The 23,109-nt window shown below is 42.9% G+C and overlaps 1 protein-coding gene across 1 annotated transcript in view; it reads left to right on the forward strand.

Annotated features, from left to right (window-relative positions):
- The window catches only part of LOC123067877 (nascent polypeptide-associated complex subunit alpha-like protein 1), a 29,595-nt gene extending 9,859 nt beyond the window's left edge, over positions 1-19,736 (forward strand). The window contains exons 3-5 of the mRNA XM_044490479.1: positions 15,120-15,178; positions 19,175-19,301; positions 19,401-19,736. Coding sequence (XP_044346414.1) covers positions 15,120-15,178; positions 19,175-19,301; positions 19,401-19,736 — 522 coding nt within the window. The remainder of the gene's footprint in view (positions 1-15,119; positions 15,179-19,174; positions 19,302-19,400) is intronic.
- The last annotated feature ends 3,373 nt before the right edge of the window (positions 19,737-23,109 follow it).

Raw genomic sequence — 23,109 nt, forward strand, 5'->3', positions numbered from 1 at the left:
CCTCCATAGGCCACTTTTGCCTATGACGACCACCATCCTCGCCGCCTGCTACTCCGACACCGATAACCACAGCCTTCTGGGGCAGCCACTCCACTTCTCCTCACCCACCACATAGCCATGCCCCCCTTGGGTCACAAGGTCAATATTGCCCAGTCTTTTGTGGACCGCATCTAGCGCAATCTCCATCTCTTAGTCAACTACTATGTTGTAGAAGGACTCATAGAATTCTTCTGCATCGTAGAGTTTGAAAGATATAATATCAGACTCACCAAGGAATCGATTGGCACAATTCTCCCTGCATTCTTTGGAGGTCATTTTCCTTTGTTCAATGTTTCACAACTACAAAATTGGACTTCTAAATTCTTCGTTTCTTCAAAGGAAGTTGGTTTCGCCAACTGCAACAGAGATAGTATTCACGATCCTGAATTCAGCCTCAGATTTTGGGTTTTGGGAAATGAAGGTCCGAGTTGAATTCTGGAATATACTTGACATCTCCAAGAGCAAGATCAAGAATGGACTCTGGTAGGTCATTTTCCTGCAAAAAAATCCTATGGTGAACCTATTAGATCTCCTCGATCATATCTGTTGGATCAAAATATTAGATCTCCTTCGTCCCCGGATCCTGATCTACCTAGATTGCAATCCAGATTTGTCTTTGGTCGAATTTGCTATCCGAATCGCAATAAGAAAACTTTGGAAATGTCCAGCCAGTGTTACAATCCTTCAGAACAAACGATACCAGTGTGATGATGTCTTTATCATCTTTGAGAAGCATAATAGATCGACCTGAACTTGATAAATTTAACTCTAAACAAGGAATCTTGGCTGGTAGTAGGCTAGTAGTTGGTTTTCCTTTTGATAAGAAAGCCATATCCAAACTGGCTCATTCTTTGCGTAGCTTTTGGAATCTCCTTCTCTAGGATAGAGCAAAAAGTACTGGGTTTGCACTGGTTAAAATCACAGTAGCAAAGTTATCTGATATTCCCGCCATTCTAGTTATTAGAGAGAGGTATGGTTATTAGTGACTCATGGACCTGCCCTTTAGTCATCACGCAAGAAGAAATTATGGGTGGTGGTCCACCGAATAAAGATCCCATCCAAATTGATGGAAATCCTCGCCCAAGACTAGATCAGGCTCATTTTCATCTCAATCAAGAGAATCATATGATTGAAATGCTACCTTTGGCTCAAGTTAATGCACCTCAGCAACAAGGAATTGATAATGTCAATGTATCACACCAGATCTAGCCAATTTCAAATGTATAAACAGTGGAAGAGACGAGGGAGAAACGGAGGAGGATGAGCTGGGGACATTGCGCTATGCCTCTGAATTAAAATATTAATCAAGAGCTACATAATAGTTAGTTCCTATGGATGAATGATCTTTTGGTACCATTAGACATCAACATTGATTAATAGCTTGACCGGGAGGTCCATAGCAGTTTGACACTATCTTCGGCTCTTACTGAAGCTAGCAATGGATTTATTAGTTCCATTGTTGGAGGTGCCCCACAAGAAACTAACACTTTTTCTAAGAGCTCCCAAATCTTAACTTGGTCCTTCCTCCCCCCTGAACAATGCTTCCAAATGGTTCACTTGCAACATGAGATTGATCCAAAAGAGATACATCATGAAAATTGCACATGCCTCAACCACTGTTTCAACTGATTGAATCTCTCTAACAACTACTGGAAGAAGACTAGTTGAATACTCAACATGTCATATCAGATGGACTGGATCTTAATTCCCCCCCATAACCATCATTTCAGCCAATTCTAACTCCTCTAGATACCCTGTCCGACTCTCAACAACCTGAACTTAATCGAACTGAAGTGCCAACTTTTCAGTTTCAGCCGATCAAACAAGTACAAGCTAGTCCAACAGGGCCCCACAACTTGGATTGAACATTTAAATTTGGATAATACAATTGAGGTGTCCCAGGAAGTCCAAGAAGCACATATGCTTGATACTACTTTCTTGCAAAAATTCAGAATTGTACCACAATTAGCACTTAACACAGCCAAACTGATTTAGCTCTTATTTTTATGAAGATATTAGTCTCCTGGCCATGGCGGGGGTCTTGATGGGGAAAGTACATGATTTTTTTTTGGAAATATCACTTTTCTACGTCTTCTCCATTTGATCAGGTAATTAAAATACCATTTGAATGAGTAAACTTTCTCTTAGTTTCCCTCCTATGATCATAAAAGCTTGACCATGCGAAAAATTCATGGAAAATAAATTATGGGAAATGATAGTTGGAATCAAGAATACAACCACTTCAATGATTTTGTTAAACTCAATTCATGGTCCTTTACAATGAAGCCATACTATGAGTTTTAGTCTTTGTCTAAGGAGCCTAATAAAGTTGATATATAACCCTTCTATAACCCATGGGGGAAGAAAACAATGCCTGAAGGTCTCATAATTGAGCATGCTTCCTCCACCAGTACCATTCATGTTTACTGTAAAAGAGGGAACAAGCCCATGCCCACCCCCCTAATTGATATCGAGTTAAGAAAAAGTTCAAGAATCCAGTCTCAAAATAAAGGCTTCAGACATAAGATTTGCATGCATAGAATCTGCATGCCTTGCTCAGTTGACCCCCTCCCCTACCATGTAAAGTGGCTAAAATTCTTAACACTTACTTTTGCCCAAGGACACAAATGTAGAGAAATTGAACATGAAGCACATGAAGCAAATGAAGGTGTAGAAAGATGGGAGCTAGGTCAAAAGGGGGGAAAACTGAAGACTACATGAGGACTCAAGTTCTTGGGTTCATAGTTGCGTTAAGAACTTAGTTTGTGTCTGTTCATTTTGTATTATCGTGGCTGTAATAACTCAAGAAGGAACAAGGCCCCCCCAATTGATACCGAATTAATAAGAAGTTCAAGAATCAAGTCTCAAAATAAAGGCTTCAGACATAAGAGTTGTGTGGATAGAAACTGCCTGCCTTGCTTAGTTGACCCCCTCCCCTACCATGTAAAGTAGCTAAAAACTTAACACTTACTTTTGCAAGATGCCCCCAAGGACACAACTGAAGAACATGAATCACAGGAAGCAAATGAAGGTGTAGAAAGATGGGGACTAGGACAAAAGGGGGAGAACTTAAGACTACATGAGGACTCAAGTTCTTAGGTTCATAGTTGCGTTAAGAACTTAGTTTGTGTCTGTTCATTTTGTATTATCGTGGTTGTAATAACTCAAGACTCTTTAGATCCTATATGATTATGTGGTTGATTATTCAGCAATGCTAGTTATCAATATATGGACTATATCAAATGTTTTAATCGATAATTTATGGCAAAATTTTAAGCTGGGCAATGCATGGGAATTTTTTTTGGACAACACTATCTACTATATGGTTGTTTATGAGAAAGTATCACTACTAGGGAAAACATATATACAGAGGTATAGCAGTAGCGTAGGTTAAAACAGGGCGCTACTGTTTCAAGGTAGTAGCGCGTTTCTGTATAACACGCTATAAATATAGTTATAGCAGTAGCACGTCCGCTAGAAAGTTGCTACCAGTATAGTTCCCATCCTGTTGGCGATAGGCTAGGAATAGTAGTAGCGATGCCGCAGAAAGTGCGCTACCACTATGCGCGTTGTAGCAGTGCGTTTCTTGCAAAGAGCGCTACTGCTAAAGAAGAAAATAAAATGGAAACAAATAGAAAAATAATTGAAATGAAAGAAGTAGAAAAAAGAGAAATGAAAAAAATAAAATGTAAAGATAAACAAAAAAAAGAAAAATAAAGGAGAAAGGCATAGCAGTAGCGCGTCCCATAAGCCCGTGCTATAGCTACGTTCCATAGATAAAAGGAAAAGAAAAAGGAAAATAAATAACTGCTTCCAATAGCAGTCGCGCGCTCTGGTAGAAACCGCTATAGCTAACTTAGCTATAGCATGTTTTTCCTACTAGCGCTACTGATACTTTGACTTAACCCCGCGCGGGCGCCAAATTTTGCTATGTCCTTTGATTCGTCTCCAACGTATCTATAATTTTTGATTGCTCCATGCTACTTTATCTACTGTTTTGGACTATATTGGGCTTTATTTTCCACTTTTATATTATTTTTGGGACTAACCTATTAACCGGAGGCCCAGCCCAGAATTGCTGTTTTTTGCCTTTTTCAATATTTCGAAGAAACAGAATATCAAATGCAGTCCAAACGGAATGAAACCTTCGGAATCGTGATTTTCCAACCGAACATGACCCATGAGACTTGGACCCTACTCCAAGAAGCGCCAGAGGCGGTCACGAGGGTGGAGGGCGCCTCGTTCCTCGTTCTTCATGTAGTGAGTCTCATATATTGTGCTTCAAAATAGCACCATGCTTTTCATGTAGTGAGTCTCATGTGTTATTGTGCTTCAAAGTTTGAGATTATTTAAGTATGAAACAATTGCTTGGCTTGTCATTGGGGGTATAGAAGTTGGGAACATCTTTGTGTGACGAAAATGAAGCATAGCCCAACTATATGATTTTGTAGGGATGACCTTTCTTTTGCCATGCTATTTTGAGAAGATATGATTGCTTTGATTAGTATGCTTGAAGTATTATTATTTTTGTGTCAATATGAACTTTTGTCTTGAATCTTTCGGATCTGAATATTCATATCACAATTAAGAAGATTTACATTGAAATTATGCCAAAGTATCACTCCGCATCAAAAATTCTTTTTTATCATTTACCTACTCGAGGACGAGCAGGAATTAAGCATGGGGATGCTTGATACGTCTCCAACGTATCTGTATTTTTTGATTGCTCCATGCTACTTTATCTACTGTTTTGGACTATATTGGGCTTTATTTTCCACTTTTATATTATTTTTGGGACTAACCTATTAACCGGAGGCCCAACCAGAATTGCTGTTTTTTGCCTTTTTCAGTATTTCGAAGAAACAGAATATCAAACGGAGTCCAAACGGAATGAAACCTTCGGGATCGTGATTTTCCAACCGAACGTGTCCCAGGAGACTTGGACCCTACTCCAAGAAGCGCCAGAGGCGGTCACGAGGGTGGAGGGCGCACCCCCTACCTCGTGGGCCCCTCGGAGCTCCACTGACGTACTCCTTCCTCCTATATATACCTACGTATACCCGAACGATCAGAACAGGAGCCAAAAACCTAATTCCACCGCCGCAACTTTCTGTAGACACGAGATCCCATCTTGGGGCCTGTTCCGGAGCTCCGCCCGAGGGGGCATCCACCACGGAGGGCTTCTACATCATCACCATAGCCCCTCCGATGAAGTGTGAGTAGTTTACTTCAGACCTTCGGGTCCATAGCTAGTAGCTAGATGGCTTCTTCTCTCTTTTTGGATCTCAATACAATGTTCTCCCCCTCTCTCATGGAGATCTATTTGATGTAATCTTCTTTTTGCGGTGTGTTTGTTGAGACCGATGAATTATGGGTTTATGATCCAGTATTATCTATGGAAAATATTTGATTCTTCTCTGAATTCTTTTATGTATGATTGAGTTATCTTTGCAAGTCTCTTTGAATTATCTTATTTGGTTTGGGCCAACTAGATTGGTAGTTCTTGCAATGGGAGAAGTGCTTAGCTTTGGGTTCAATCTTGCGGTGTCCTTACTCAGTGACAGAAAGAGTTGCAAGGCACGTATTGTATTGTTGCCATCGAGGATAACAAGATGGGGTTTTTATCATATTGCATGAATTTATCCCTCTACATCATGTCATCTTGCTTACGACGTTACTCTGTTTTTACTTAATACTCTAGATGCATGCTGGATAGCGGTTGATGAGTGGAGTAATAGTAGTAGATGCAGAATCGTTTCGATCTACTTGTTTTGGACGTGATGCCTATATACATGATCATCGCCTAGATATACTCATAACTATGCTCAATTCTGTCAATTGCTCAACAGTAATCTGTTCACCCACCGTAGAATACTTATGCTCTCAAGAGAAGCCACTAGTGAAACCTATGGCCCCCGGGTCTATTCTCATCATATCAATCTATATCACTTTATTTACTTGCTTTGTTTTTACTTTGCCTTTACTTTTTACTTTGCATCTATCTATCAAAAATACCAAAAATATTATCTCTATCAGATCTCACTCTCGTAAGTGACCGTGAAGGGATTGACAACCCTAAGCATTGGTTGCGAGTTGCTATTGTTTTGTGTAGGTACGAGGGACTTGTGCGTGGTATCCTATTGGATTGATACCTTGGTTCTCAAAAACTGAGGGAAATACTTATGCTACTTTACTACATCATCCTCTCCTCTTCAGGGAAATCCAACGCAGTGCTCAAGAGGTAGCAAGAAGAATTTCTGGCGCCGTTGCTGGGGAGGCCTATGCAAAAGTCAACATACCAAGTACCCATCACAATCCCTATCTCTCGCATTACATTATTTTCCATTTGCCTCTCGTTTTCCTCTCCCCCACTTCACCCTTGCCGTTTTATTTGCCCTCTCTTTCCCAATCTCCTCCTCCTTTTCCCTTTGCCTTTTGTTTGCTCGTGTGTTGGATTAGATGCTTATTTATTCCTAAATAAAGAAGCCAATATCTATGGATCCTGATCTGCTTGGCAATCTTTTTAAGAGATCCAATTATGATAAACCAATTCCTAGTGATTTGGATGCACTAGATTATCTTTAAATAAAGTCCGTGAAGCGACTCATGATAGATCTTTGAATAAAAAGCATGATTGCAATGACTTTATTATAAATTCTTTTGATGTCAATTGTGCTAATAAGATGCAAAACCCTAAGTTGGGGATGCTAGTTTTGCTATGTCTACTACTTGTTGCAATGATCATGATTGGGGTGATTCTTCTTATGATCTTGAAAATTTATTTAAGCCCCATGATGAATATGAGATTGATAATAGTGTTTGCAATAATATTGAAAGTGGGTTTGGAAGAGTGTCAACTTTAGATTCCACATATTTGGAGTATGTTCAATCTTATGATATTTTTGATAAAAGTGGGTTCGGAAAGGTCATGACTTTAATTAATGTTAATCCCACTATTTTGGAAGAGTGTCAATTTTGCATGCATGGGGATCGTGTTGAGAATATACTTTGTGATAGCTATTTTGTTGAATTTGCTTATGATCCCACATGTAATTATTATGAGAGAGGAAAATATGGTTATAGAAATTTTCATGTTACTAAATTACCTCTCGTTATGTTGAGATTGCTATTGTTCCTTTCCACTTCCTTGCATATGGTAGTTTTTGCTTGCCATGATAATTTGTTTGCCTATAAGATGCCTATGCATAGGAAGTATGTTAGACTTAAGTGTGTTTGTCACATGTTTTATGATGCTCTCTTTGTGCCTCAATTCTTGTCTTTCTTGTGAGCATCATTGAAATCTCAATGCCTAGCTAAAAAGGCTTTAAAGAAAAGCGCTTGTTGGGAGGCAACCCAATATTTATCCTTGCTGGTTAGCAATAAATAATCCATCTACCTTCTGTTTGGATGTGGTTTAATGTTTTAATTAGTGTTTGTGCCAAGTAGAACCTATAGGATAAGCTATGATGATAGTTGATTTGATTCTGCTGAAAAACCGAAACTTTGCGTTACCGAGAAATAATTCAATAAATCACAGGAGCATGATTTTGCATTGGTTCTTTTTTCTGCTGATCAATAAACAAATTGTACAGTACTTCCTATTTTGGTTGGAATTTTTAGAGTTCCAGAAGTTTGCGTTAGTTACAGATTACTACAGACTGTTCTGTTTTTGACAGATTCTGTTTTGCGTGTGTTGTTTGCTTATTTTGATGAATCTGTGGATAGTAAAATAGTTTATAAACCATAAAGAAGTTGGTATACAGTAGGTTTAACACCAATTCAAATAAAGAATGAGTTCATTACAGTACCTTGAAGTAGTCTTTTGTTTTCTTTCTCTAACGGAGCTCACGAGATTTCTATTGAGTTTTGTGTTGTGAAGTTTTCAAGTTTTGGGTGAATTCTTTTGATGGATTATGGAACAAGGAGTGGCAAGAGCCTAGGCTTGGGGATGACCATGGCACCCCCAAGATAATCCAAGGTCACCAAAAATTCAAAGCTTGGGGATGCCCCGGAAGGCATCCCCTCTTTCGTCCACTTCCATCGATAATTTACTTGGAGCTATATTTTTATTCACCAACATGATATGTGTTTTGCTTGGAGCGTCTTGTATTATTTGTGTATTTTCTTGTTAGTTTACCACAATCATCCTTGCTGTACACACCTTTTTGAGAGAGCCATATATGATTTGGAATTTGATAGAATACTCTATGTGCTTCGCTTATATCTTTTGAGCTTGATAATTTGCTCATAGTGCTTCACTTATATCTTTTTGAGCGTGATAATTTTTTGCTCTAGTACTTCACTTAGATCTTTTAGAGCACGGTGGTGGATTTGTTTTAAAGAAACTTGATCTCTCATGCTTCACTTAGATTATTTTGAGGGTCGTTAATAGCATGGTAATTTGCTTAATGTTAATATACTTGGTGTTCAAGATATGTGAAACTTTCTTTTGAGTGCGTTGAATACTAAGATAAGTTTGATGCTTGATAATTGTTTTGAGATATGGAGGTGATAATATCATAGTCATGCTAGTTGGGTGATTATGAATTTGAGAAATACTTGTGTTGAAGTTTGCAAATCCCGTAGCATGCACGTATGGTTAAAGTTATGTAACAAATTTGAAACATGAAGTGTACCTGGCTTGTGCATCCTTATGAGTGGCGGTCGGGGACGAGCGATGGTCTTTTCCTACAAATCTACCCCCCTAGGAGCATGCGCGTAGTACTTGAATTTTTGATGACTTGTAAATTTTTGCAATAAGTATATGAGTTCTTTTGACTAATGTTGAGTCCATGGATTATACGCACTCTCATTTTCTGCCATTGCTAGCCTCTTCGGTACCGTGCATTGCCCTTTCTCACCTTGAGAGTTGGTGCAAACTTCTCCGGTGCATCCAAACCCCGTGATACGATACACTCTATCACACATAAACCTCCTTGTATCTTCCTCAAAACAGCCACCATACCTACCTATTATGACATTTCCATAGCCATTCCGAGATATATTGCCATGCAACTTCCACCATCATCATCATGACATGCATTACTTTTGTCATATTGCCATTGCATGATCTTGTAGTTGACATCGTATTTGTGGCAAAGCCACCAAGCATTATTTTTATACATGTCTCTCTTGATTCATTGCACCATCCCGGTACACCGCCGGAGGCATTCATATAGAGTCATATCTTGTTCTAAGTTTCGAGTTGTAATCCTTGTGTTGTAATTTATAGAAGTGTGGTGATCATCATGATTAGAGCATTGCTCAGATAAAAAAAAGAAAGGCCAAAAAAAGGCCCAAAAAAAAGAAAAGAGAAGGGCAATGCTACTATCTCTTTTTCCACACTTGTGCTTCAAAGTAGCACCTCGTTCTTCATGTAGTGAGTCTCATATATTGTGCTTCAAAGTAGCACCTCGTTCTTCATGTAGTGAGTCTCATATATTGTGCTTCAAAGTAGCACCATGCTTTTCATGTAGTGAGTCTCATGTGTTATCACTTTCATATACTAGTGGGAATTTTTCATTATAGAACTTGGCTTGTATATTCCTACGATGGGCTTCCTCAAAATGCCCTAGGTCTTCGTGAGCAAGCAAGTTGGATGCACACCCACTAGTTTTCTTTTGTTGAGCATTGATAGCTCTAGTGCATCCGTTGCATGGCAATCCCTACTCCTCATGTTGATATCAATTGATGGGCATCTCCATAGCCCGTTGATTAGCCTCGTCAACGTGAGACTTTCTCCTTTTTTGTCTTCTCCCCATCATCATATTCTATTCCACCCATAGTGCTATATCCATGGCTCACGCTCATGTATTGTGTGAAGGTTGAATTTTTTTGAGATTATTTAAGTATGAAACAATTGCTTGGCTTGTCATCGGGGGTATAGAAGTTGGGAACATCTTTGTGTGACGAAAATGAAGCATAGCCTAACTATATGATTTTGTAGGGATGAACTTTCTTTTGCCATGCTATTTTGAGAAGACATGATTGCTTTGATTAGTATGCTTGAAGTATTATTATTTTTGTGTCAATATGAACTTTTGTCTTGAATCTTTCGGATCTGAATATTCATATCACAATTAAGAAGATTTACATTGAAATTATGCCAAAGTATCACTCCGCATCAAAAATTCTTTTTTATCATTTACCTACTCGAGGACGAGCAGGAATTAAGCTTGGGGATGCTTGATACGTCTCCAACGTATCTATATTTTTTGATTGCTCCATGCTACTTTATCTACTATTTTGGACTATATTAGGCTTTATTTTCCACTTTTATATTATTTTTGGGACTAACCTATTAACTGGAGGCCCAGCCCAGAATTGCTGTTTTTTGCCTTTTTTTAGTATTTCGAAGAAACAGAATATCAAACGGAGTCCAAACAGAATGAAACCTTCGAGATCGTGATTTTCCAACCGAACGTGACCCAGGAGACTTGGACCCTACTCCAAGAAGCGCCAGAGGCGGTCACGAGGGTGGAGGGCGCGCCCCCCTACCTCGTGGGCCCCTCAGAGCTTCACCGACGTACTCCTTCCTCCTATATATACCTACGTATCCCCGAACGATCAGAACAGGAGCCAAAAACCTAATTCCACCGCCGCAACTTTCTGTATCCACGAGATCCCATCTTGGGGCCTGTTTCGGAGCTCCACCGGAGGGGGCATCCACCACGGAGGGCTTCTACATCATCACCATAGCCCCTCCGATGAAGTGTGAGTAGTTTACTTCAGACCTTCGGGTCCATAGCTAGTAGCTAGATGGCTTCTTCTCTCTTTTTGGATCTCAATACAATGTTCTCCCCCTCTCTCGTGGAGATCTATTTGATGTAATCTTCTTTTTGCGGTGTGTTTGTTGAGACCGATGAATTGTGGGTTTATGATCCAGTATTATCTATGGAAAATATTTGATTCTTCTCTGAATTCTTTTATGTATGATTGAGTTATCTTTGCAAGTCTCTTCGAATTATCTTATTTGGTTTGGCCAACTAGATTGGTAGTTCTTGCAATGGGAGAAGTGCTTAGCTTTGGGTTCAGTCTTGCGGTGTCCTTACTCGGTGACAGAAAGAGTTGCAAGGCACGTATTGTATTGTTGCCATCGAGGATAACAAGATGGGGTTTTTATCATATTGCATGAATTTATCCCTCTACATCATGTCATCTTGCTTACGGCGTTACTCTGTTTTTTACTTAATACTCTAGATGCATGCTGGATAGCGGTCGATGAGTGGAGTAATAGTAGTAGATGCAGAATCGTTTCGATCTACTTGTTTTGGATGTGATGCCTATATACATGATCATCGCCTAGATATACTCATAACTATGCTCAATTCTGTCAATTGCTCAACAGTAATTTGTTCACCCACCGTAGAATACTTATGCTCTCGAGAGAAGCCACTAGTGAAACCTATGGCCCCCGGGTCTATTCTCATCATATCAATCGATATCACTTTATTTACTTGCTTTGTTTTTACTTTGCCTTTACTTTTTTACTTTGCATCTATCTATCAAAAATACCAAAAATATTATCTCTATCAGATCTCACTCTCGTAAGTGACCTGAACGGATTGACAACCCCTAAGCGTTGGTTGCGAGTTGCTATCATTTTGTGTAGGTACGAGGGACTTGTGCGTGGTCTCCTACTGGATTGATACCTTGGTTCTCAAAAACTGAGGGAAATGCTTACGCTACTTTACTGCATCATCCTCTCCTCTTCGAGGAAATCCAACACAGTGCTCAAGAGGTAGCATCCTTCCCCCAATTCCCCATCGATATCCTCCATCACTGCCTCTCCCTCGCCGCCCCTGCTTGCTCGTCGTTGTTGCCGCCACCGGAGCCGTGCATCCTCGCCGCCACCGGAGCCATGCGCCCTCGCCGCCACTGCTTCCCTCGTCCGGTCCTTCCCGCCACTGCCTCCGTTGCCGCCAATGGAGCCGCGCGCCCTCGCCGCCCCTGCCTCCGTTGGCGAGCACCTCCCCGCCACCGTCTCTCCCCTCTCTGTAAGCCCCCCACCTCTCCTCTCTCTCTCTGTCTGTTCTTCCTGCCATATTAATTAGTAGTAGTAGTAGATGTTAATTAGTAGTAGGGTTCATAGATAATGTTTTTAAGTAGTAGTGGTAGATGTTAATTAGTAGTTGTGGTGGTACTAGTTAACTAGGGCAGTAGGGTTAATAGTAGATGTTTTTTAGTTAAGGTAATAATAGATGTTAAGTAGTAGATAATGTAGAAGTTAATTAGTTTAGTAGGGTTTAGTTTTTGAATTTAGTTTGTTTAACTAGATGTTAATTAGGGCAGTAGGGTTTAGTTTAGAGTAAAATTTAGTTCAATAGTTAACTAAATATAATTTTTAGGAAAAAATTGTATATGCTTGACTAGGGCAGTAGGGTTAGGGCTGTACTTTTTAATTACAAATGTTAGGAAAGGAAGGTTTAACTAGATGTTAACTAGGGTAGTAGGATTTAGTCTAGAGAAAAATCAATATAAAAATATAAACTTCTATTAGTGCTGCAAGTCCAGTAGGTTCTTAATTTTTAGTGAATTTTTATTAGGACAAAAATTTAGGACATAATTTGAGTTCTAGGTTCATAATTTGAGTTCTAGGGTTCGTAATTTGGGCAAATTAGAAGTGGTCGATATATGAAAATTCCTCAATTGTGTTTGCTCATGTTTATCTACTATTGTAGTTGCTCATGCACATGTTCTTAAGTGGTCCTATTATATGCAACATTGAAGTGGTTCGATTGTGTCCCAATGGCCTTTTGTTGTTTCTAGGGAATGAAGCCGGGTGGCCTATGTTTTGCCGGAATGTTGTCATTTCTGTTCCGGCAAATTTCAGGTGCTCGATTTGTCCACTTTTTAGCAAAGGTCATGCCGAAATTTTCCGTGAATTTCGGGATGACTTGTGCTACAAACTAGGACATATCGAGTGCCTGGGATTTGCCGCACCGTGAAGGAACAACGTTCCTGCAAAACATAGGCCCTTTTTATGTCATTATTCAATTTATTAGGTCTAGAATTAATTGACTAGATTTAATCGTAGGAAACATGGCTAGCAACAATGAAGGACAGGGTTCTGGTGATCGCGACGATGTCTACCTGGCGGCAGTCAAATTTTTCAACCTTGCTGACGATCAACGATTGTTATTGCTGGGCCCACTTATCATATCCGAGACCGACATCGAGACCGGCGCCGATACTGGCGTTGAGACCCATACCAACACCGAGACTGGCAAAGCCAAAGAACCGAAACAGAAGAGGAGATGTGGACGCTCAAACCAGCTCCTCACTACTAGACTAGTGGTCACAGAGGTGGACGACGGCAATTTTGAGCCAAAACTGCCTGTGGAAGCGTGCTCGTGCTACGACAATCAAATAGGCTGCATCATACGGACGTGCGCCACAATCAACGATGAGGCACTAAAGAAGATACGAAATATGAAGCACTCCCTCCTAACCCTGCTGCACCAGATATTCTTGTTCCTGGGCCGGGATGAAATCCAATATACTGAGCCAGAGAAAGACCCGACAATGAAGAAGATAAAAAAATGGGCCATGACCAAGTTTAGCGACGCGTTAGCCGTCTGGAAAGTAATGGTGAAACATCGGATCATCAACAAAAAGGAACCCTACTCCAAGATTGTAAAGGATAATCTGACAATCACGGAAGAGCAGTTTGAAATATTCAAGGCGGCTTGCGATGCCGAAGCTGCAAAAGAAAAGTCGAAGTACATCAAGGGTCTTCAAGAGAGGAACCTGGGATGCCACCACCTGGAGGCCATGGTTACACGGGGAAGAGGTCCATATGGGACAAGGAGGACGCGAAACACGAAAGTCTGGGCATCCCAGACCCCTTGGCGGAGTTCACCGTCCCACAGGAGCGTTATGTCCTCAGGGGCCGGTACCATTGGGACCCAGTCAAGAAGGTTTTCGAGATGGACCCGGTCACGACGGAGTTTAGGAGACTGCTGGTAATTTTAGTTTCTGATCAATTCGATTGCATGTTTAGTCATATTTGTAAATGATCCTTGTTCCTTTTGCAGAGAGAGCAGCATAGGATTGCGGCCGAAAGCGACTAGCCGTCTGAGGCGTTGGCGAGGCCCAAGTGGGACACCCCATTCAACTGGGCATTGAACATATTGAAATGACTCCCGATGGACACTCGGCCGTCGTATGGACGCGTGCACGATGTCGGAGACGGCGCCACGTGGAAGAAGTACTACCATGAGACCACGGAGGAGAGAAAGGAAAGACGGAGGTTAACTGAAGAAAACATCAACAAGAAGGTTGAGATTGTGGCTGAGAAGAAATCAGCTGAGACAGTCGCAACAGCGGTAGCTGCCACAAAACAGGCGATTACAGATTCGTATGGTGTCTTGGTTCTGGCTGTCGTTAGTTGGAACAGACAAAATCCAAATAAAAATGCAGCGGACTTTCCCCTTGCCAACTTCTTTCGGAGCAGCTCGACTAGCGTTGCACCAGCACCTGCACCAGCACATGCTCCTACACCAACACCTTCTCCTGCACCGGCTCCCGCACCTGCTCATAGCAGCCCGTCCTTCATCTCGGACGTGCTCGGCGGTGCTTTGTCTTTGGCCGAGCTCGACGCCCTCATGGTACCTGTCACACCGGCCCTCTTCAATAAATGCATAATCTCCCATTTCCATTGCCTTTCGGATGTCTCATGCGCAGACATGTCTTTGCAGTCCGACGCCCCATGCACCATATTGTACGACATCAACGGCCAGAAGGTGAACATGGGGAAGGCGATAATGAAGCCGAAGGAACAATTGTTCCACAGCCGGCCAATCCCCCCCTGACGTCTTCAAGGTTTCCGTGGCCAGTGTCAAACTAGGCCACAAGAATTTGGCTCCATCGATACTAGGGGGGATGACGACAAGACCCCGAGGTGGCTTGGCGATTGCAAGACATGGGTCCTGTTGTGGCAAAAGAGTCTGCTTCTTCTGGAGGCGGCCGGGAGCACACCCACGACCACGTGGCCTCATCAAGGTATGAGCATCAACACCCCACCTACCCAATTAGCGTCGCCTGTCGTGCTGGGTGATAGCGGACAAGGTGAGGAAGAGGCTCCATTAGTCGCTGATGATGTCACCATAGATGAGGCTGAGGATGAGGATGACACTCAACAGTATCTCAATACTGGCGCCTATGATGACGGAGGATTGATGGATCAGTAGTATGACTACTCAAGGTTTGAGCGTCATGAGTCGGTGCCTGAATTGCCGCCTCCGGAGGCTGAACATACTGTAGACGACCTTGCACCAAAGAAGCATAGGAAGAGAGCGAGGAAAGGCAACAATAAAGCTACTTCTATGATCCAGCCGCCTCCGCAGCCTCGGGTTGAAGACCGTATACCTGTCCCAGGTGCGGCAAAATACCATATCCCCGTGAACCAATCCTACCTAAGGCATCGGTAGAGGCCATACATGACAATCTAAGGAGACTTCATGCGATGTGATGCGGAGAGAGAAAAGCCTAATCGCCTCAGAAAATACATGATACCTACTCTACGTGGTTAACGTGCCGCGACAAAGGTTGTACGTTGACACATTCCCCGCGGAGAAGTTCTTCCTTCGATTCGATTACATCTTCGAAATGTTTCACTTGAAGAAGATGGATTTTATGTTTGTTCGCCTTTATGCCTTGTACATGGACTACATCATCGGGATTGAGCAAATACCTTATATCTGTGTCGCTGACCCGTACTTCATGCACGAGGGCTTCTTGGTTGTCTGTGCAGAGCACTGTGAATACGCGAGGGACTACATCGTCGATTTCATGGTCGCCAATAAGTACAAGGAGACGATTCTCGTGCCTTATCATCCCCTATAAGTCATCCGCGCGGATATCCTTCCTTCGATTTCAATCATTCATTTGCACGGTGGAGGCTAATTAATTTGAGGTGTACTTATTTTGCGCAACCACGGGCGCGCCGTCCTCATTATCCTTTACCCCCGATACTCCCACGTTCTTTACTTGGACTCGTCGAAGAACATGAATAAAAAGTATTATACCCACATCAAGTCTGTTCTCGACAGTGCTATCTTTTTCTATGGCGTACGGGGTGGAGAGATCAAGACCAAGAAGACTAGGAACGGCAGGCCCGCCTTCGGCCATAAGACCGACTTCTGCTGCATCCAGCAACCAAGTGATACTCTTAGTGATGGATTCTATGTCCTACACCACATGCTGGAGTACAGACGGGATCAGCAGAACCTTCACATGTCACCTACATCCGGGGATGCCCATATTCTGCAACGGGCAAAGAACGTAGGAGATATCCCGGATCATCGACTTCGAGCTGAGTTCTATCACATCCAGTGTGAACTTGTCCAAATCATCATGAAGGAGGTCCTCGAAAAAATAGGGATGTTCTACGAGGAAGGGCAAATGTCGCTGGAAGACGTCCGAACACGCGTAGCCGCTTAGTGTCTCGACCTGAAGCCTTTCACTAAGCTCGGGGACTATCTCCCCGACTTGGATGGATGGCACGACATGTTTGAGTGATTGTCGATATATGACAATGTGTCCGTTTAGTCCATACTTTCTGTATGACGAAACTTTGAGTTATGCACGACGAAACTTTATTCATCATGTAATTAAACCGTCCTCCTCGACTAGCGAAGATCACTCTATTTAGGGCATTTTGGGTACGATGAACTTTGTTATTTATGCTTATGATATGTTGCTTCTATTTTTGCCAAATCTATCTCTTTCTGTTGCTCAACTATATATGTTGTCATCGACTCATGTGACGATGTAGGTGCATAGATCATCGATGGCGAAGAAGTGTTATGCCAGGAGTATACGACGAGTGGCCAGAGTGTCAGGCCCAGGTGTACCGGTTTCCGATTTCCGAGTGACAACCAATAGTTAGTTTAGGTTCACGCTAGTGCGAGAGAGGGATACAAACTCATGTACTGCATAGTTCTGCTCTCACTCATAGTGATAGATCTTCTCGCGTATATCATTGTTTAGATGGATGACGATGTAGTTGCAAGTAATCAAGACTTGTATTGCTATTTTCGAGATGATGACAAGAGACCACTTTGTGTTGGATGATGATTATGATGATGACATGATTTGATGCTATGATTACATTTGTATGTGTATGATATGCTAAAGATTATTGTATAAAGCATGTTCAAATATAAAACAAATATGTAGAAAAAAACAAAAACTAATAAAACTAACAGTGGCGAGGGGAATAAACTTAGCAGTAGCGCGCCCTAGATAAAAGCGCTGCAAATATTAGCAGTAGCGCGTTGCGCTAAAGCTCGCTGCTGCTAGCCATGTATAGCAGTAGCGTTGGTCAACACGCGCTGCTGATACATGTTAGCAGTAGTGCCTTATCAGTAGCGCCGGACCCCGCGCTACTACTAGGCTTTTCCCTAGTAGTGTATGGATTTCACTCGGTATAATAAATACAAATGGAAAATATTAATGATGAATATTAGGGGAACTAACTATGACAAAATGTGAACTGCTATATCAAATAAAATTGAAGAAACGGTGCGTAATTTTGTGTATCAGGAAATAAAGAGAAAACTTTTACCAAAGATAGTTGAAACTGTCCCTGGAGATCAAAAAATCTTGCCTTTAGTAGTGGCCTTAGGGGGTTGGTAATTGTATGGAATGATAGTATTTTCAAGGGAGAAGATTCTTCAGAATGATTTCTTTTTTATCTATTTCGTTCACTTCCATTAACTTAGCAGACCCTTCGATCTTAACAAATGCTTATGGACCCTTCCAATTGAAAGAAAGATAAGCATTTATGGACTCGTTCCAAAACATTTAATAGTTGGATGACAAAAGGCTGGATCATTGCAACAGAATTCAAGTTCATCAGATACCATGATAATAAAAATGGAGAAGGGGCAACATTCAAGGCATGATGTACTTCAATGCTACCATTAATCACCTAAGCATTGTCGAAATCCCTTCAAAGGGAACAAGCTATAATTGGAGCAATATGCAAGACATCCCTATGTTTGAGCGTTTGAATTTGTCCTTTCTTCATAAGCTTGGACTATTGCTTACCCTAATACCTGGGCTATCACATTGGCCAAAACCACCTCTGATCATACTCCTAATTTCATCTAGATAGTCACATTCATATCTAATTTAATTCTATTCAGAAAACTACTGGCTTCAACATCTAGTAGACTATCAAGAATATATGGGATCAACCTTCCAATCAAGGGGACAATGTCAAAAGTATTACGATAAAATTCAAAAGATCGAGAAAAAGTATCAATCTGTGGGCCAAGACACTCTAATCTCTCTGGAGCAATTCGAAATACTAATAGCGTGATCTTTTACTATGACACCACTTAAGAATATAGGCCCGTCAATACAGTGGGAGACAACAACAAAACTATATGAAAAGAGAACATATTTAAACCCTTGGGTCACTAGAGGATTGATTGGAAAGAAGTAGCTACTATCGAGATGGGTCTAGCTTGGTGAAGAAAATAACAAATTCTTCAATGCAAAAACAACCATCAAATACATACATAATCTCATATCAACTCTGAAAGATGAGAAATTGGTGAGGAGCGCACTGATCATGAAGAAACAGAAGTTATCCCATGAAGAGCATTTAAGAAGAGGTTTGTAACACAAGTATATTGCACTCTACCCATTGACATGAAAACCATGCTGAGGTGGCACCTTGTATCAATTTTGTATCAATTTCAACCTGCATGACATACACATGAATGTTCAACTATAGCATTTACTTTGATATAGGAACAAGTCATGAATGTAAAATCTTGCTTTTGCAAGTATAATCTTACTAGGTAAACCATTTCAATGCATAAGTATGAAGTGATGCTGGAATTTCCATTATACAAGTAGCTAATGCTTTGTACCTTACCCTAAGAGGGATATCTTGTTCAAAATTCAAAAAATGATAATGTGCAACAAGAAGGCTTGATTGCAGTCACATTTTTTGTTTAGTCTTGCTTGAGAAAAGTTAAGTGTTGTATGAATGTTACAGTTGCCATTTCCAATGATTACAGGTAAAAATCCATGAAGTGAACTATGTCTAAGTTGTAGAATTCTGGTCTTGTGCAAAATGTTGAAAATCTGACATTATGCATCTGTGCTTTCTGGGTCTAGGAGGTGATGCTAGTGGAAGATCTAGGCAGAGTAGGAGTGAGAAGAAAAGCAGGAAAGCCATGGAGAAGCTTGGCATGAAGGCCATTACTGGTGTGAGCCGTGTAACTATCAAGAAGAACAAGAGCGTGAGCATCTTTGCCACTTCATGCCATTGTTCCCTGTAGCATAGCATAATTATATGCTGTTGGTTGTTGCATTTTCTTAACTTCTCCACACAATTGCAGGTTATGTTTGTCCTCTCCAAGCCAGATGGCTTCAAGAGCTCAAAGTCAGATACCTACGTCATGTTCGGGGAGGCCAAGATTGAGGACCTGAGCACTCAGCTGCAGACACAAGCGGCGGAGCAGTTCAAGGCGCCGAGCCTGAGCAGCATCATCTCGAAGGGCGAGCCGTCCGTGGCAGCAGCCCATGACGACGAGGAGGTCGATGAGACTGGTGTCGACAAGAAAGATGTTGAGCTCATGATGACGCAGGCCTCCATGCCGAGATCCAGGGCCGTGAAGGTGCTCAAGGCTGCGGGCGGCGACATCGTCAGCGCCATCATGGAGTTGACTAACTAGGTAGGTGTTAGAATAAATCCAAGGCGCCCCGTCGATCTACCGAGGACCAAGCAATCACACAAGCACGACACCGAGATTTGTTAACGAGGTTCACCGATATGGCTACATCCCCGGGGCCTGACTACGGGCGCTCCTCCCCGTGACACCGTCACAATACCGCACCCGGTCGCCCTGGACACCGGCACATGTCGCTGGCCTCCCCTGCGTTCCGGTGCTATTGTGTTGGTATAGGTTACATCGTGTGTCTACATCCGATATATATGAGAGGCCTAGGATATAGGTGTCCTATTATGACACAACTCTTACCCTGTCTACACACAGTCCAAAACCAAGTCCAACTGTAACCTACCTTGTACAATAATATTCGACACAATTCTAACAAACTCCACCTTGTAGAATATTCTTCACCACCTTGAATTCATCCATGCATCGAACCTCCTTGTACATTGGACTTGAGATATGCCATGAGCACCGCTGCTACTCCCAAACTCCATGTAACTCCACCTGCAACTTGTAGTCCCTCCTTTTCTTGACCACAGTCAACACGAGCAAAATTAAGTTTTTCATTACTCTACTTTGTGCTTCTTGACCACAGTCAACACGAGCAAAATTAAGTTTTTCATTACTCTACTTTGTGCTCCCAACTTTCGGAGTTTCCGTTCAACGCCATCACACACCGATAACTTACCTGTGTGAAAATGAACAACTCACATATTGGATGTCACATACAAGAGTTACCTGAACTCAACATCACCGCTCTTTCTTGACCGTCTGTCTGAAACTTGAAGGAATTTCACCGTCGCCCTGTGTCACCCTGAGTCAAATTCACAGTTGTCTCATCCTTTTTCCCGGATAGTCTCTGACATGTCCCACAGCTATAGCACTCCGCCTCCTTCTGTACTTGTCATCCGCACTTTGCCATGTGCGCTGAACACCATAGAATATACAGCCATGTACTCTCTCAGCTTTTGACAATTTCAGGCTTTCCGTCACTTTCTCAGATTCTCCATGGTCAACTCCTGTCCATCAACTAGCACCGATAGACCGAGTCACCAACTTGAATCTGGTACTCGTCAACACTGCTTCAGCACCCTTGCACACTTTGTCTGACCATATGTTTGACCACCAGTGTCTTGGTCTGTCGCTGTGTCCCGTGCTTACTGCACGCCTCGCCGCTATCACCGCATCGAGCCTCTGCTGTCCTGGTCGAGTCTCCCGGGTAGCTAGCCCCCACTGCCTCAACCCCCACTGCAGAGAACCACCGATCATCACCGACCGATGCCGAGTATCACGTCTCCATCAGACCACTGGTACCCAGTCTGATCCACGTGTCTCTCGCTATCCCGCTGAAATAGGCTTCGACTCTCTGAATTCTTACACCGTAGCGCCTCCATCAGCACAGAGTGAAGTCTTCCGCCGGACTGCAGCTCCACCTTCAACATGACTCCATGGTGGTTGTACGTGCCACCCTCCCGCGCCCTGTCAACTCCAAGCTCTCATGTGCACCGTCTTGAATCAACCCCGCGCAATAGTTTGTTGAAGCCGCACAAGCCCTCAAGCCTGCACCACGTGTTTCCACGCCCCAGAAGTCGGTCACCATCAGCATCACGCTCCTATGTCGTCCTTGCCGAAATCACCGTCGTCTTCTGCTTTGACCGACATCCCCGTCGATCCATTAGACAATCCAGTCCGACCCAGCCGAAATTATCCGACTGCAACCATGCTCCACCCTGCGTCTTGTCCGCCCGCACATCTTCGTGCATTGCTTGACGCCCTGTGTATGCATAATCCCTGCCACGCACTCCAGGCTCCCGAAACCTGATGCGCACGTCGTAGACCTGCCAGCAAACTGATAGAAAACACACGTGCAATTAGCAACACATCCTAAAGAAAATAATTTCCGGTAGTCTCGTGGTTCACCAAGCATGTGCCTCACAACTCCCAATGTCATTGCCTTTCATGTTGCTATCCATGCCACGTAAATACCATCACCATGTGCAGACTACTCTTTTGTTTTTCAAACAAATCTCACACTCCATTGCTCCTGTCAGATAAATTTGCTCGCAGCCGACTTCCCACTCGGTGCCTTGCTTCACGCGGCTCCCAACAGCCCAACCTGGGCCACTGCCAATGCACGCCACGCCCGCCCGCCCGCGACTAGGCCACCCGTCCTTCAGTGTGTTTCGGCCACGCTCATAATAATACGTCGACCGCAATTCGTGTTTCTACCAATGTTCTAACTTAACGGTAACAATTTTTTTTAGAACATAGTACAAACGCAAACGCTCATATATACGCAAGTATACTCACCCCTATAAACACACACACTACCCATATGAGTACCTTCGAAAGACCGACCCGACATATCATCTTGAGATTGACGAAGTCATCGGAGGCACCTCGTAGTCGATAGGAACGTCTCCTCCCATTGAACACGCATCATGCGGAAATCCTGAAATAAATGTAGTATATAATGTGAACACTAGGACTTGAACCTGGTGGGTTGGGAATACCACCATCCTCTTAACAAGTGGACCAAAAAAACTCGGGTGTTTTGGTCCGATGGATTCATGCAAATTTGTTGTTTCTTCTTTGATAAATGATTGCGCCCGGTCGACCGGCTGAGTTTTTGGCTGGTCATCCCGCACACGCGCGTTGTGGTCGACTCCGCATCGCTTTTCCTTCCCTTATCTTCACCCGAGTTTTTCTGGTCGACTCGTTTTAGTCGTATAGTAGTACCCTTTTTTCCTCTCATCTCTCACCTTTTCTCTCCACATACCAGCCAGCCATGGCTTGTGTCTCCTCCCAGCTGTGCTCGAGCACCATGGGACGCGTCTCACCCAAGGTTTTCGCGTCTCCGTAGGAAGCATGCCAGACGGCGACGCTTGTGGGGGACCGCAGCCACAGGAGGCGTTTATTATGCTGCGTGCAAAGCGGCTTGAAGCTGTCGCCGGTGACGGTGAGCTGTGAACCTGTAGCCGGCATGGGGGCGGCGAGGCTAGGTGCTGCAAACCACCGTCATCACCGTCAAGGCTGTGAGCGTCAGGGGCACGCAAAATCTTCAACCGACAACATAAATAGGTATCACCGACGACACAAAAAGATACAACCGGCGGCAATTTGTGCTACAACCGAGTGCGAGCCGTGATGGCAGTCGCCGCAAATGGTGCAACAGGCGCACCAAAAAGCTACTGCCCGTGATGATTTGTGCTACAGCTGACAAGAGTGCAGGAGTGCGAGTCGCGATGCCGTGCTAAAACCGGGCTGGAATCGGCGACGGCTGCAGCAAAGATGGATGCTGCAACCGTCCAGCCAAATGCTGGAACCGACCACTTCCATGTTGCGATAGTCACGGCGAGAACCGTTTTTGCTG

This window comes from Triticum aestivum, chromosome 3B (assembly GCF_018294505.1).
Source record: "Triticum aestivum cultivar Chinese Spring chromosome 3B, IWGSC CS RefSeq v2.1, whole genome shotgun sequence".
Lineage (NCBI taxonomy): Eukaryota > Viridiplantae > Streptophyta > Magnoliopsida > Poales > Poaceae > Triticum > Triticum aestivum.